The 16,485-nt window shown below is 32.4% G+C and overlaps 1 protein-coding gene across 1 annotated transcript; it reads left to right on the top strand.

Moving 5' to 3' along the window:
- Positions 1-13,517: 13,517 nt before the first annotated feature.
- Positions 13,518-16,104, top strand: LOC108688554. Its single transcript, XM_018194857.1, has 3 exons — positions 13,518-13,590; positions 15,037-15,281; positions 15,958-16,104. The coding sequence occupies exons 1-3, from the start codon at positions 13,572-13,574 to the stop codon at positions 16,102-16,104; spliced, it is 411 nt and encodes a 136-aa protein (XP_018050346.1). The 5' UTR covers positions 13,518-13,571.
- The last annotated feature ends 381 nt before the right edge of the window (positions 16,105-16,485 follow it).

The raw sequence follows: 16,485 nt of genomic DNA, 5'->3' as shown, positions 1-16,485 counted from the left end.
ATTATTTTTTTCGAGAAAACCACAATATTAATCTTCGTTAAATTAGAAAGTACAGATAATGTCAAACTGACAAACCGCATTTCTATTATGTTTGCTCCATGACAAAAATGAAACAAGACTTTAAATATAGACAATTCGAGTCTATCTAAAATCGAACTTTCTATGTAATAACTTGCTTCGTACTACGATAGGCAGTTATTAACAATGCAACGACAACAGGGAATAATTCAAATAGCAGAGAATCATAGCTGAGATGACCTAAATACCCGCGATTCCGGAGTCAATTCCGCGAGTATGTTCATGATCTCTCAATGTTGAGGCAAACCTTCCTCGGGTCCAAGGTTATCTGGTGACCGACCCTCAATCTGAATCTAATGGAAATGAAGTTGAATCGTAACTTTCTCTTCGCGGCGCCAATTCATCTCATGCAAATTGATTTAAGAATATGTACATTAATTTACTCGATAAATCTCCTAATAATTAAATCGCGATTGAATATAACGTGATAGTAATTTTATTGTAATTAATTATAATTAGATTTTCATATCCTATCTATAAGTATTTATTTCTAATACTATTTAATGTATACATGTAATCTGCAAAACACAAGTTCTGCTAGTAAAGTGTTAATATTAATTGTAATATTGATAATGGCACATTATCTGAAGCGCATTTTGTAATACTATTGTACTAATATCTTTCGTCGCATGATGAATAATTATTGAATTAACTAAATTAATTTTATATTTTAATATTTGAAAATGTACATGTGAAGAAGATAATTACTTTGGCTATATTATTAATAATTAACTACATATTGGATGCGTCGTTAATAGAAATATTTTCCTGCGTCTCTTGAGACGTAATTAGCTAAATTGATAAATGGAATATTTGCTCTTAATTACTCCATTTTAAGTAACTCAACTAAATTACGATGCTTACTCACATAATTCGTACGAAAATTATTAATTAATGTTGATTATTTGTTTCATTAATTTTTTATTATAACTAATATCACTAAAAAAATTCGAAATATATACTGGATTATTGTCTTCATTAAAGATCTTTGAATTCTCATTGCTTCGTCGACTTCGAGATTATACTAAATTACTAGTAATTCCTTATTTTTACTGTTGGCTTAAGGACTCTACTGATGCTTCAATTTTAGATTGCTTCTGTCTTATGTCAATAACATATTGATAATAAGAAATAATTAATTATACGAATATTTTATGTATACTTATAAATAATTATACTTATAATTATTTATATGTATAATTATTTATATTTTGTATAATTATTTACAATCAAAATATTGTAATACGCAACCTTTCTTAAACATTATTTTCAGAGAATTATTTTTAGAAATAAATAAGAAATTTTAGATTGTATAATATTATTTCATTTATATAAAATAGAAAATATAATTTTATATTTTCGGCTATGAGCCAGCAGATTGCAAAAAATTCACAGATGGATCGCAGATTATCACTGTTTTATACAATCACTTGTGTAATTTTTTAGAAAATAGAAGATTTGTACAATTATATACAATTAATTGTACAATTATATACAATTAATTACCTAAATACTTTGTGCAATTGTATAGATACGTGTATAATTTTTCAGGACTTAAAAATACGCAAGAACCATTTTTGATAGCATGTCAATCGAGATTTTTGTTGATGATCTTCCTATAAAGAATTTAAAAGAATTGCGAAAAAATAGTATAAAGTCGAATCGGCGAGAGTAGGATGTACATACGTGTGGACATGTACAACGAACGAGGGATGCGTTTTTATCGTGGCGCGTGAGAAGATCGTTGCATAAGAAAGCGTGCGAACGATATGACCCTTAAGTATGCGCTCGATTTAATGCCTAATGTTTGCCAGTTGCAGGTTGCTGCTGTTTCGCGTGGGTGTGTTCCCGGTTCTAGATTTCCGAAGGCATCTCGTCCGCGACTTGCTGATCGCCTTGTGCCTCGAAAGAATACAAGATGGAAAAGTGACCATTCTTTACGCGAGAGCGCGAAGATCAAAGTTGTCTAAATACGTCAATAATATATATAATTATAAATACTGTCCTAAATACATTTCTATGTGTTAATGTCTTTAAAATAGTATTCATAATTCATTGTTATTTCATTGTTATTTCAAAACTATTTTAATTAATGTCAAAAGGAACTCTGTGAGACTGTAAATTAAATATAAGTAAAACAATGCCTGTCTTTACACGATTGTTGGATTGTTGGATTGTAAATAATATATTTATAAGGCAATAAGATATAATTTATAAACAATTAAAGTGCATTTATTAACAAAGTTAAATGTACATATATATATATATATATATAAAAATAAACTTAACTATTGTTAAATTTCGTTGATAAATACAGTTCAATTGTTGGCGAATTTTATTGCCTTATAAATACATTATTTAAGCATCAACAATCGCAGAGATTCGTACATGCATTTTACTTATATTGATTTATTTTTGGATTCACAAAATGATTTTCATTTTTATTTAATTTAATCTTAGGCTGTACTTAAGATAGTAAATGTAAAGACCGATTATGAATATCAGCAGCAAATATTTTGTAGTCAAATCACATTGGCACTTGTTGCATATATTATTATTGAGTCAATTTGTAATGGAAAGAAATTATAGATGATAAGAATTTCTTGCTGCTAATCGATAACATCATTTGTGATTAATAATTAAGAAAGTAATAAGTTGGAGAGATATATTGCGCAATTGCATTATATTTCTATTTATATTCTTTATCAATAATTCAATAATATTCTCTATGTGATTTGCAGCTAAATGATTAATATTTTTTTCTTTTTGATAGGGAATAACCAATAGAACGAGATTACAATCATGAACGCTAGACTTTAATTATAATGCTTCATAATAATAAAAATAGCCTGTCAGTGGATTTTATATGATAGATATACTGTAAAAAGTTTACCCTACTTTCGCTTGCAAATTAACCTCGTTATAGAACATCACCGAGATCCTCTCGAACAGAACAGCCGCAAATTAAAAGCAAGTAAACAGCACGCGAATATTCATGTTTCGTGAAAACTGAGAATCAAAGACAAAGAAATAACAGTATCCGTTATTATGCGTTGTAAAGTATCACGATTTCGTTTTCAAACAGTTCGGAGGAATGGTCGTCCATGGAGGAAGTACCCGTAATTACGAGCTAAATCCACCCCTCCGTATTGCCGGGACACTCGGAAGAGGGTGCATTTTAGTCAAACTCCGCGATACAGCCCCGTATCCATCGTAACATGGAGCCGTTTAAGTCGTAATGTATAAAATCAATAGACTCACCAGACTGCTTCTAAATTGACTTCGGTTACTCAATGTGGAATAATGTAAAAGGCATTTTATTAATTGTTAATTACATCTTATAATATCTTCTTTTTTATTACATATGTTATTCATGTGAATAAGCTTTTTAAGAAAACAACAGATTACGATAACGTTAAAATGTATAATGACTGATTAAAATGTAACTTTTAATAATCATTTGGGAACTAGTTTCATGTCATCATGACTTTTCCGTTCTGCTTGGGTTTATTATTTTTATTAATTTCAGTATGATGAAAAGAATGCAATAAAACTTTAATTTTAAAATTTATAATTTTTGATCAATTATATACCGTGTTTTTTACAAGTATGAAGCTTCACGATCACAAAAAAAGAGGACAAAGAACCGTGCGCAGTTTATCTCCGCGCGCGCTCGCGTGCGGTTTTAACCCTACCATTCCACCTGTAATAACCCTGAAACCTCTGTCCTCCCTACACGTCCATCGTCTCGCAAAGCGAGACCTCGCTCCACGAGGCAGTTTTGACGCAACGACGACCATCGTCATCGCTACTACCCCTACGTAGTAGAGCGCCAAGCTTACCACCGACATCAATATAGGCGCAACAGTACACTGTCGAAGGGGGACAGAGGAACGTCCACGGGGTGGAAAAGCGGGAATCGCGGGAGTTGGGTATTGATCGCCTTTCCACATTGCATGGGGGTGGCTTCGCGCGCGCGGCGACCCCCATAACCAACTGAGCGTCGCCATTACACCACCATAGGCGGCCGCGCAGCGTCGCAGACATACTGAGAGTGAGACAGATCAGCCGGCCGGCACAAACTCACCCCGGAGCCGTGCACGCACACGCGAACGGACACCAGAGCCACGCAATACGAGAGCGCAACACGAGAAAAGGAAGATATAGAGAGAGATAGAGAGAGTGTAAAGACGAAGAAGTCCGCCGGAAAGGACAGAAAGAGCGGTAGCAGCTTCCGGGCAGGGCGCAAGCTCGGGATCTCCTTGTTTACATTCGTCTAGCGCTGATCAGCACGTTGCTTCGAAGTAGCACAATCGGCTTCACCTTATCTTGTCCAGTGAGGTTTCGCATCTCTTGCAATTTCTTACAACAGCAAGCAATCCAAAGTACCTCCGAGAGATTGCTTTCCTCACGAGAAATCGTTCTACCTTTAGGACGTCATCGAAAGGTCAGGGACTTGTCCATGGCATAGAGCTTCATCCTCGTTTAATGAAAGCGTGAGTATATCTGCCATGTGGAATTTCCACGGGTGTTTTACAGTGCTCTCTTGGATTTTTGTGTCAGACGTCTTATGTTGAAATTATGTGTTCCGCGCGCGACAATCGGTGAACGCTTGTGTCACGTGCATGCAGACTTCCGGAAAGTTTTGGTAATTTGAACAATTCAAGTGAAAAATTGAAATATATAATCAACGCAAATAAATGAAGACCATAGCGATTAAAGCGGATCTTAATTATGCTGATTAGTTCAAATTTATTATTATATGATCATAACGTTCAAAATATTTAAAGTTCAAAATCACGGATCAAAATATTTGAAGTTATGTAAAAAATAAAAAAATCTTCACAAAAAGAAAAACTTACAACAAGAATTAACAAGAAGAAGAACTCAGCAAAATACCAGAGAAAAATTTTTTATAAAATCTTAGTAAGAAAATTAATTATATTTTGGGTTGAATAGAAATAATAGATCAGCAGAGTTAATAATATTTTACGTGAAGTATCACGATTTCTTTTGATCAAATATGCCTTTCTTCACTTATTTGTGTTTGCTAATTTTTTTGCAAACTGCTGCAGGTAGCGGAATTTAATTAAGATCACAATCAATCTTAAATGTCGCGAGAAAATATATAATAGTATGTTACATATGAAGTTGGAGTTTCATGCCAAATGCGCGATAGAAATTATAAAATTGCTACATCGGAATATTGATTGTGTGTTATAAGAAGTGTTATAAAAAAATTTCGTAAATGTGGAAGTTTGAACTCATTGATATATAAGTTCCTCGCGTGCGTTGGTATTGAAAAAACAAACACTTCTAAATCTTTAATATAACATACAATTTCAATCATCGTGCATTCAATATGAATGGTAGAAAAATATTAACATGAATTAAATTATATATCGACATTGTAATCTAAAATTTTTGATCAATGAGATTGATATCGTTTATGTTGCGTATTTGCAACTGTTATATGCTTTTATAAATATCAATCACAGTCAATCACAGAATATATAAAATAACGCTACTTTCTACATCAGTTTCTCGGTCAATGACTTTCTAGCAAAACAATTCCACGCCAGCTATATCGATTTTTAAATTGGTTGCGTGTAACAAACACATGAAATAGCTTCTTACAGGATGGAACGCATTCACGATATATAGCCTAGGGGTTTCGGAAAACTCATCGCGAAACATATGAAGTGATATATGTAAAAATAAAATTCAAAGAAATATATGAAATACAAACATGGATAAAACGCACAATATATACACATATAAAATCACAAATTATTTCAAAATATTAAATAATCAATATATTGTATAATTAACTAATACATTTTAGTCATAATTTTAAATACCATTAAATGCTACCGTTAAAATTTATTACGTTTGCTCCGGCTAATTTCCCGTCTAAATTATGAATTTTTCATCATGGCGTACGTTTTGAAAAATGGCTCTTGCGCTCGACTGCGCCAATTAATCTTGCGTAAACGAGAAAAATGTGCGCGGCGTGTTTCAAACTATATGTGAAAGGGGAGCGGTTAACGAGCTGATAAATGCGCGGAGGCTTTGGTTCGACCGTGCCGCGAACCTTGAACTTATCGACCAGCCTGTATTTATATTGTAACGACCCAAAAATCGAGTCAAGGACCAGTGAGGAAAAACGAGAGGATTGTTTGAGTTGCAACGATATACACGCGCACATGCATGCATGGACTACGTTCACCAGGACGTAACATTGAATTGTGATTTCATGATTGAAAAAAGAGAAAAACATATTCAGAGCTTTGTCAAGTATAAATTCACTCATCTCTTTAATCTTTGAATTATGTTATCATCGATAAAATAATTTTCCTTAAAATGATTAAATGTCACAATTTCTGGCACGCGATAAAGAATACATACGTAATTCAATCGACAAATTATCAAACAAGAGTCTTATCGTCGAAGAAATGTATTTGTGCATGCGCGCGCGCGTGTGTGTGTGTGTGTGTGTGTGTGTGTGTTTAAAATGGGATTGCTATCGGAAAACCAGAAAAATCACAATAAATGAAAAATAAGAACACATTTATTATTAATAGTTCGATTTCTTTGAAGTTGCAATGAGTGACAGCTAGAGTATGTGTAGGACTCGAGAAAAGGTCTTTGTATATATGTACCTTACCGCCCTTGTAGTGTCTGCAATAATCTATCTTCGTTTTTGATATGCTAGACAAAACAAGATTGGTATGTTAGACTTCAAAGGAATCTGATAGACAAGACAAATATCCCGATGAAAAGATTTTTACTTTGTCAAAATCCTGAGAAAAAATTGTAAATAAAAATGTAAAATCGGTTGAAATAGTGCAAAAGATATTCAAAAAACTAATTCGCATTTTTATGCACGAATTAATGTCAATCATATTTTTAACACTTAAAACAGAAATAAGCTCAGGACACTTTTGCATATATTATTAAGTTACTCGCCTCGATCTTCAAGAGTATCCACTGTCGACTCGCACTTTGGAAAGAGAAAGGATCTCGACGGGATATCGCGCGACCATCATAGAATCACGATTATTCGCGCGGGAGACGCGAAACGCGACGTGAGTGCCTCGACATAGCTCTGCTTAATCGTTACAAATAAGTCTTATTCAAGATAATATTAGATTTAATAAAAAAATCTTGTGAGTGTGACGATTGATTAAAAAAGATTACTTAAATTTACTTAAATTGCAATAGCAAATTATCAGTACGAATTTAATTGGAATACTTAATATTATAGTGAAGAAATATTTTACTTAACGTATTATATTTTTATGTATATTATTTTATATTATTAGAAATGTTGTACACAAATTCGTGATGCGTGATTGCAATTGAGTTGTGTTTCGGTTAATTACATTTTGGCATGTTGGTACGGTGTGGATTTTTTTAGAGATCTTTCCCTAATTGTGAGATAAAATTTGTGGTTCACAATGAAGGTAAGATAATAGTAAATAAATTTTCATGAGATTCCTTCTATTTTTTTTTTTAGTATAATTTTTTTAGCAACAGTCTATTAAAAGTTTCGCCACCTACCTAAAGGCATATATTATTTTAGATCCAATATTAATATTATTATACATATATTTTACATAATAGGATGTAAAATAAAATAATTTCTTTAATTTTATAATAATGTCATTTATTTGTTAAATAAATCTGACATGAAAACTTTTTTATCTTTATTTAATTTTATCGATTTTTGAAAGTAACAAATTTAGTTTTCAGTTTAGTTTTAATTTTAGTTTTTTTTTAGTTTTGTTTTTAAAAACAGCAACTTCAAATTTCTACAGAAATTTATTTTGCGTTTAATTAAAAAATATTATAAAACATCCTTTAAATTGAAAGCAAGTCCGATGCAAATATTTCCATAAATGACAACGGCGGAAAAGCTATGTTGTAATTACCTTAATTACAGCAATTATTATGTAGCAACTGCAGTCGAAGTAATGTCAATCTTTATAGAATCACGCTATACGGAAATGCTTTGTCTGTCCATATGTATCTTCGTGCATAAAAGAGACTATCTTTATTTTATTCCAATATTCTAGTTGATCTTCTTCGACGTTACATATTTAAGCAAATTTTTAAATAGCACATACAGAATATTGCACAATATAATATTTCACATTTTGAACACGATGATTGAAAATAATTTGTGTGTCGGGAATCGAAGCAATTCTATCCGAAACGGAATTAAAAATGAAGAAACGAAAAAGAATTTTACACTAAATCAATCTTATTAGGGTGAGTAAATACTCCGAACAAATTGGGAAATTACCGATTGTATCAAAGAACGAGCCGTCATTGACCAACTTGATGCGCGAGGAACGCGAACTCTCACGGGGGAAGCAGCATATAGCGGGATCGGTCGATGGATAGTACCTACGTGGGCGTCGCGACGCCGGCGCCGATACGAAGCTCACAGGTGGTCGCCACGCAGTCTGACCGTGTTTCGTGTCGGGTGCCGTGCTGTACCGCGGTAGCGCCTCGGCGAGCTACCGGCTTTTTCGAGGTCCACGACCGAGCGGGGACTGTGAATCGATCCGCGGCTACTTCCGGCTTCCGTTTGTTGTGACGCCCGCTCGCTCGCGCGCGCGGTTCACCCCGGCGAAAGCAATAACCTCGCCCCCGCGACCTTTGTACATGTGTGCGATTCGATTGTCTCTCATCCCGCGAGAGTCGCACTGTCGCCGCGAGTATCTTCGCCATCCGTGAGCTACCCCGCATGTAAGCTCGCTGACTTCCGGCCACGCGCGTCGACATCGTCCGAATGCACCGGTAGAATTTTGCTGATATAGTGAGCCAATTTGTGATCAAACCTATCTTGAGTAATTATGATAGTGAGATGAATGCGCTGTCACAACACTGCTCAACGATAATGACCATCGTCTTTTGTCACTCTTATAATTATTCAATTAACCTATGATTGTTGAATTGATGTTAAAATCTGTGACACAGTTACTAACGCTGAATCTATTTAATTTATGAGATCCATTTAATTTATGTTGACTAAAAGGCACTAATTTTATTAATTTTAAGGAACTGAAATGACATAAAAAAATCATAGAAAAAAGAATGTGTGTGGATGAATATTAAGTTTCTTTTAATAACAATAATTCAAAGCAGATGTATAATATAAAGAATATTGAGTAGGAAACCCACCGTTTCAGAAGAGCAAATAATATAAAAGTTATGTTGAGAGAAATTTATTCTATAAAAAGTATTGGATAAAGATGCAATAATGGTTAACTAATAATAAATAGCGACCGTGACTTGAAATTATTTTCTTCAATCGAAATATACTAATAATTCAGTGAATTATATCTGACTGTCTGAGAGCTGGAATATTATACGTCAGACTTGTCAATATGCTTCATTACTATAATTAATTTAATACATTTCCATCACATTGATTTTGATGTTAGAAGTTGATTTATAAAAAATTAATATATGATGATGTTCGATATACTATTTTTATATTTAATAATAGGAAGATCTGTGAGTCCAAGTATTTATCGATCGACTTTAATTTTTTGTTTCTAAAGCTTCATAGTAATCGTACTTACATTATTCTCGTAACTTTATTCATTGAATCTCTCCGACATGTGATGGATCTTCTAAAGTAACTTCTGCACTCTTATATTCGTAAAAATATCAACTTTTAATTTTGAATCAAGTGCACCTACGAGTAGCTAAAAGTTAGCTGTGACTACTGAGTGATTTTGTTTAATCCCTGGCGAAGCGAAAGGGGATCACCTTAAAGTGATTTGCAATTTATTAACGACCGTCCTTGCACCAGAAGGCACAAGGATAAAGTAATCAACTGGCAGAAACTTAGACTTTCAAACTTATTACTTCGTTACAAAACTCAAAGACCAGGCTCGACGCTACGTATCAGTTCAAACGCTCGACATCTTGATATCAGAAGCTTCAAGTTTGGGACCTTATTTCCGAACTCCGATATTCTTCGGTACCTCCTTTGTATGAAATAGGTCGCTTTCCTTAGATTCAACCTACAGGAAACTTCTACATGTTTAGATTTTATCGAACGTGGATGCGGAAATAAAGCGAAATTATTGTCTGGAGTTATGCAATCATATGCGAATTTTGTAGCACAACATTGTAATATTGCATTGCTACATTTCATATTTTTATATGCACATAATGAAATTTCGTGTTCTTAAGTATATTAAATATATAATATATACTGAAAATTCTTTAGATAGAAATGTTGATTGTTAGAGATAAAAAAATTCTGAAAGGACTTTCAATTTCGCGTGTCTCTTTGAATGATTGATCGAAAAGCTTTCTTCCGCACTATATCAATAGGAAGGCTTTTACCCTAGTCTGATTTCAGTCAATTATCACTGCATGTGACGTGACGTGACGTAAAAAAATTCAAATCCTATTAAATCACAGTGAGCGAACTGCATCAGTGATAAAATTCGTCAAATCAAAAGGCGGATGCGTTCGGAAAAATCGCGTATCGCTTGAAACATCGGCGTGAACAGAATATATATATTTTGCAACTGTTGGAAATTTTCTTCGCTGAGATTATTCTTCTCTAGATCTAAAAGTATAATCCAATCAGCACGAAGGAAATTTCCAACAGTTGCAAAATAAACATTCTGCTAAACGCGGCCATTATTTTAAATTTGTTATTTGTCATCTAAATATATTTACAATTTATAATTTATATAAATTACGTACGAAAAATGAAAGTTATAATTTTGATTGATGATTTAATAACGATTTTAACAATTGAACAAATTTTGTTAGTGAACACGTAATCGCCTTGAAATCATCCATGCTGGACTATAAGTTTCAGCAATAATCTGAGAATTGCCCTTGAGGTATTCTTAAATTCATTATCCCGCGTATTTCTGTGATTGATCGTTCAACCGCACTGCTCGCTGTCAGTGCTGAATCTTCAGAATCGGTCCTCTCACGCGAAAGTCGCCTAGAAACCTCGTTGTGGCAAAGTAGATTCGAAGTAGACGGCAGAAATAATTTCGCGTTGGTCGATGTGCATGTTTGTACACGCGGAAAGAAAAAAGAAATTCGCGCTTTGGAGAGAGAAAGGAATGAAAGAAAAATGAAGACAAGATTGAGTCGCGAATGGATATTCGTAATTAAAATTGTTGTTCTTGGCGAAGTGCAGATATTTCTAGATATATATGTTTGTATATATATATATGCCCGTGTGTGTGTGTGTGTGTGTGTGTGTGTGTGTGTGTGTGTGTGTGTGTGTAGTTGACGATGACTAAAAATAGTAAGAGAGGGAGAAAAGAGCTTGCACGACGAAATAAGCTGCAGTAGACATCGTGATGTCGCGACGTCACCTGAATGTGCATTCAGTTAGGTCAGTTATCGAATTCTCGAGCCTTGGACTTGTTCCGCACGTATCGTCAATTACACGCTGTCACTTGAGCTAGACATAACGTAAAGTCCGGCTTGTAACTGATGGATATTAATTATCAACATCTGGTGATTCGATTATTCAAACGTAACATGAGGTAAAATTTAGATATTCCGAATATGGATACTATAATTCTGTAAATTCGACGAATCTGAAAAATAATCTTGAAAATATAAAAATTATTTTCTAAATAAATAAATGAAAATACAGTTAATATATTTAATTTTTTATTAGATAATTGTTAAAATTAAAATTTCCTCTCCCCAATATCAGACACGTATCATAAGATATCACGTCTCTCTATTACTACCGCACTATTTTACGTAGTTGCCTTGTTCTCACAAAGATAGACTGTAACGTGAGAGGAGATAGGTCAGTAACCGTTCCCAAACACCCACCGCCCTTCCAATGCTATACAAAGTATATGCCGCAACAAAGTGACATATTTCCTTCATGTTTCACTTTAAATGTACAAACATGTTTAATTTAAATAAATTAATTCAAAGTGAGTCAATAATATCCGCTAATGATTCAATACTGAGATTAATGCAATTTTGCATAAATAATAATTTTATAAAAATCGAATAAACGTTTAACTTCATAAATTAATAAAAATTAAAATAGATCAGTGATTATAAAAAAATTACGTGGATAGAAAATTTAATTAGTAACGCGTTTATGTGTTAGCGCTGTCTCCAATTTAACATACAGGGTTTCTCAAAAGTTTGGAAAGTCCATGATATAATTTTTGTAAAAACGAAAATATCAAAAATCGATGAATTCCGATATTTAAAAAAATTACTTTTGGCATAAGTGCTGATCAACCATCATTCTCAGATGCGAAAGGGATAATGATTTTGGGTAATGCCATTGCATGAAATTTTCACTTTTTGTGATCGTCGTTTTAAATGGGGTCATTCGTGCGATTTAAAATTATCAGGGTTTTTATCGTCATAAAAAGGCCTTGTAAATAAACTCTCACTTGACCTCTAGTGCCATTTAAAATTTTCATCACTCCTCCCGCTTTTATGCACCTGAAAATGATGGTTTTTCAGCGTTCATACTAAAAGATAACTTTTTAAAATATCGGTATATTTCACCATTTTCTTATTCGTTCATTCGTCCATGTTTTTGGAAAACCCTGTATTTGTTTATTTGTTTAGTGTGATGTGCGTCTATACAAATCTGACACTTTTGAAATTCTATATTATAAAGATATGTATCGCATAAAATTAAGTAAATATATGCGATTATTATCTAGCGCAAGCGCATAGACAGATTTCAAATGAACAAGATCCGATGTTGAGGACACTTTTGCTATGGTATTCAGTTTGACTGATACTTCCAATATATTTTAAGGTATATAAATGAGACATAAATTGTAAATGTATACAGAGTGTGTACAGTGCGTTGAGCTCGGATTCGTAAGTTCAAATTCAAATGGCTATGCGAATGAATCATTTTTGCAGAACTTAAAATCTAACAGGATCGTGTTAGATGTCACGAGCTCTTCAAGTCATGAATTTATGTAATAGACTATTCATTATTTTAAACATTAGAAGAACATTTGTATGGTCTGTTCATCATTGTTTATGTATTCTCTCTGTCACGCACATAGACCTATGACATTCTTCTGAACAGTGCCTTCAGCTGTTGCATATAAATACGCAGTCTATTACATAAGTATTGTAAATCTACAAAAATATCTCTTTGAGATGGTTGTTAGTTTTCTATCTCGCTCATCCAGTTCTTCGGTGAGCATCCACGTGGAAAGATGTATGCACGTGACCAGGCGAGCACTCTAGCGCGCCAATCGCAGCTCCATGTTTGGCGAACTCTACTATGGAGAGAGAGCTAAGAAGCGAGTTAACGGCTGGAGCTTCCTTCTGAGACAGTACCAATCTGATCGCGTTTGCATTATCGTTGTTGACTTCTGCTCAACATTGCATACTCTTTTTCATCGAGTTCTTGGTCAAAAGCAAGTTCTCCTTCGAGGATCTTTTTTCTTAAAGATCTAATAACCACACATATTAAAGTGTGCATTATGGGTACCGTGGCTTTAAGTAAGTTTAGTGAAAAGGTTCGGTGAAATAAATCAATAAGATAATATGTGTAGGCTTCAAAATCTTTCAAGCGTGAATTTAAATGATATAGTATTTTACATTTGTAAAATACTATATGTAAATCATTACATTTGTATATGTTAATGAAGAAAGAATGTCACGATAATACTAACTTAATATACCACGAAAATAATAACATTACAGAAATAAATAAATGTGAAATTTCTTGATTAAAGGATAAACGTCATTCAGCTCTCTTAAAAAAAGTTACTTATCTGACTTATAATGATCGTTGACGTAACGTATATCAACGAGTGTTTCATGTTTCATTCGATCATATCGCTATTTCGATAAAATTATATCAAAGTCTAAAGCGATTAATGATATGTAACAAAAATAACGATAATACGCATGAGCTTTTATAATATGAAATTTGTATTCTCTAAGCTTTAGAATAAATTCAATTGAAATTTGAGCACTTCCGAAATAGATTATCTGTTTCGAAAATAAAAAGTTATTTTTCAAAGCTTTCGTAAATCAGAACGATTTACGAAAGTTTTATTTCTTCTGATAGTTGAAAGTTAAAGATTCAAAGGATCGCGCGTATGCTTCAATAAAATCAAAGAAACGTCCAACAAATCCAGCGAATTCAATTGTCTTGATCTTTTGATGTCACTGTCAATATGGTATACTAGACTTTTCTTTTTAAATAGTCTTTCAAAACTTCTATTTACTTTATTGTTTATAACTTTTTTATTATTAAAGATACATGCATTTCTTTGATATTTCTTTGATATTGTTCCTATTTGCCATTTTGATTAAAGGAAAATTAGTTACAGAATGTTCATTTTTATATAAGTTATAAGCAATCAAATTCATCTGACAAATTAAAAATTAATGCAAAATAAGATGCACAAAATTTTACTGAAAATTTATGGATGGTAAAATTGAAATTACGGAGATAAAATGAATTGTTGTAAATTCAGGTTTATTATATAAAAAACTTCCAAGTATGTCATTCATATTGTATAAATTGAAATGTGAAACAAGATTTAATTTCTATTTATATAAATAAAATTGCTGGCACTATGCTGCACTTTTTTTTATTAAATCATGTTTATTTAAATTTTTTACGATCAATAACATGTCTCCCGTAAGTTTCATTCAGGACTTATATATACGGTCAGCCATAAAAATTGGAAATTTAATATATTTTCTCTAAAATTTATGAGAAGAAATGAAATAATCAATAAAGTTATTTTTCATAACAAAAAGTGCAAAAAATATAAAAATTTAATTTCTTTTGTAAAATTTGAGTGATTTTGCGATGGGTTATTCTATATTTAAATGTATTAAATATTCTATATTTAAATATATTAAATATATTAAATATTTGATAAATAATTTTTTCGCATGTATTTCTGATGTAATTTTACTCTTCCGCAGATCGTCAAAGAGACAAAACAGAAGAGTCTGAAGAGATGCAACGGTGTCCATACTTACATGAGATGAAAGAGCGTTTGCTCTCGCAGCCGACACCAACTGATAGCCTGGACATGGAACGACTTGACGGTGGTACTCCTGTTAAGGAGGTTAATCTACACAACGATTATCCGGCGCATACAAATCCAGGTGTGATACCTGAACCTCCAGAAATGCCACCTGATTCTTTGATTGGTACCGTTGTCAAGGTAAATAATCAAGTATAAAGTGTAGTTTCCACTGAAGTCGATTGACATATTGATTTCTTTTTTTTTTTTTATAAGAAAGAAGAAGAAAAGTATACCGATTGGTTTTAGTGAAGACAAGCTTTTACGTTTCAATAAATTATATACATATACATAGAATGTCCCACATTGAGAAAAAAATGATTATTACCATAACATGAATATAATTTATAATCACTGTCGGTCAACTATTATATATTTTTTGAATAAAACTATCAATATAATTATTAGATTATTACTACTAACATTATAGCAGTAATAATTATATAAAAATGAAACTCTTAACTAATTATTTTACGATATAATTATAGTTACAATATCAAACACTTTTCTTTCAATGCATAATCCGTACATCTGTTTAATCAGAACTTTTTTGATTAATATTCAAAAATAGTCTTTTCCTAATAAAAATATTGGGATATAATTTAAATATATCTCAATATTGGCAAATACTCAACTAACTAAAAAATCTATGCTGAAAAAAAATTGTATTGGTTTTTGAACATCTGTACTCACAAATTAAAATTAGATTGTAATGATATAAAGTGTAATTATATTCATAACATAATTTCATTAAGTACATAATAATTTTGATAGAAGTTTATTAGAAATATTTAAATTTACTCTATGGTGATTTTAGCTCAATTCCGATGGCTATGGCTCACACACGTCGCCAGCGCACGCAAGGCAACCTCTAGTTCCACAGAATTCGAATAATCCACCCCTCTGCCTCACTCCTACGTATTCCGGTCCAGCTAATGGCATGCTACCAAAGAATGCGAAGTAAGTACATTCTGACAAATACAAGTTCGTAAGACCCTTGATTGTAAGATATATATTAACATCTTTATTTTGTACGAAATAATATTTAAGATTTTTACAAAATGTCTTCAAGTATTTAACTTGATGGAAGACACTTTTTTAATTTCATAATTGGTATAATGAACAATATGTATGACGGAATATATTATGATGTAATGGAGAGGATATTCTTACAAAAATATAATACTGAGCTTAGTAATTAATTATTCATTTTGAGTAAATATTAAAAGCACTGTTGCTTTAAGTTAAGTAATTAAATACTTTCAGAACTTTAACAATTGATCACTGTCTTTCAGTATTAAATGCCAGTATTAGATGCCAGTATTAGTATTACATTAGATTTCTA

The sequence above is a fragment of the Atta colombica genome, unplaced genomic scaffold (assembly GCF_001594045.1).
Source record: "Atta colombica isolate Treedump-2 unplaced genomic scaffold, Acol1.0 scaffold236, whole genome shotgun sequence".
NCBI lineage: Eukaryota > Metazoa > Arthropoda > Insecta > Hymenoptera > Formicidae > Atta > Atta colombica.
Note: the sequence above shows the minus strand (reverse complement) of the source record. Positions and strands in the feature narration are given on the sequence as shown.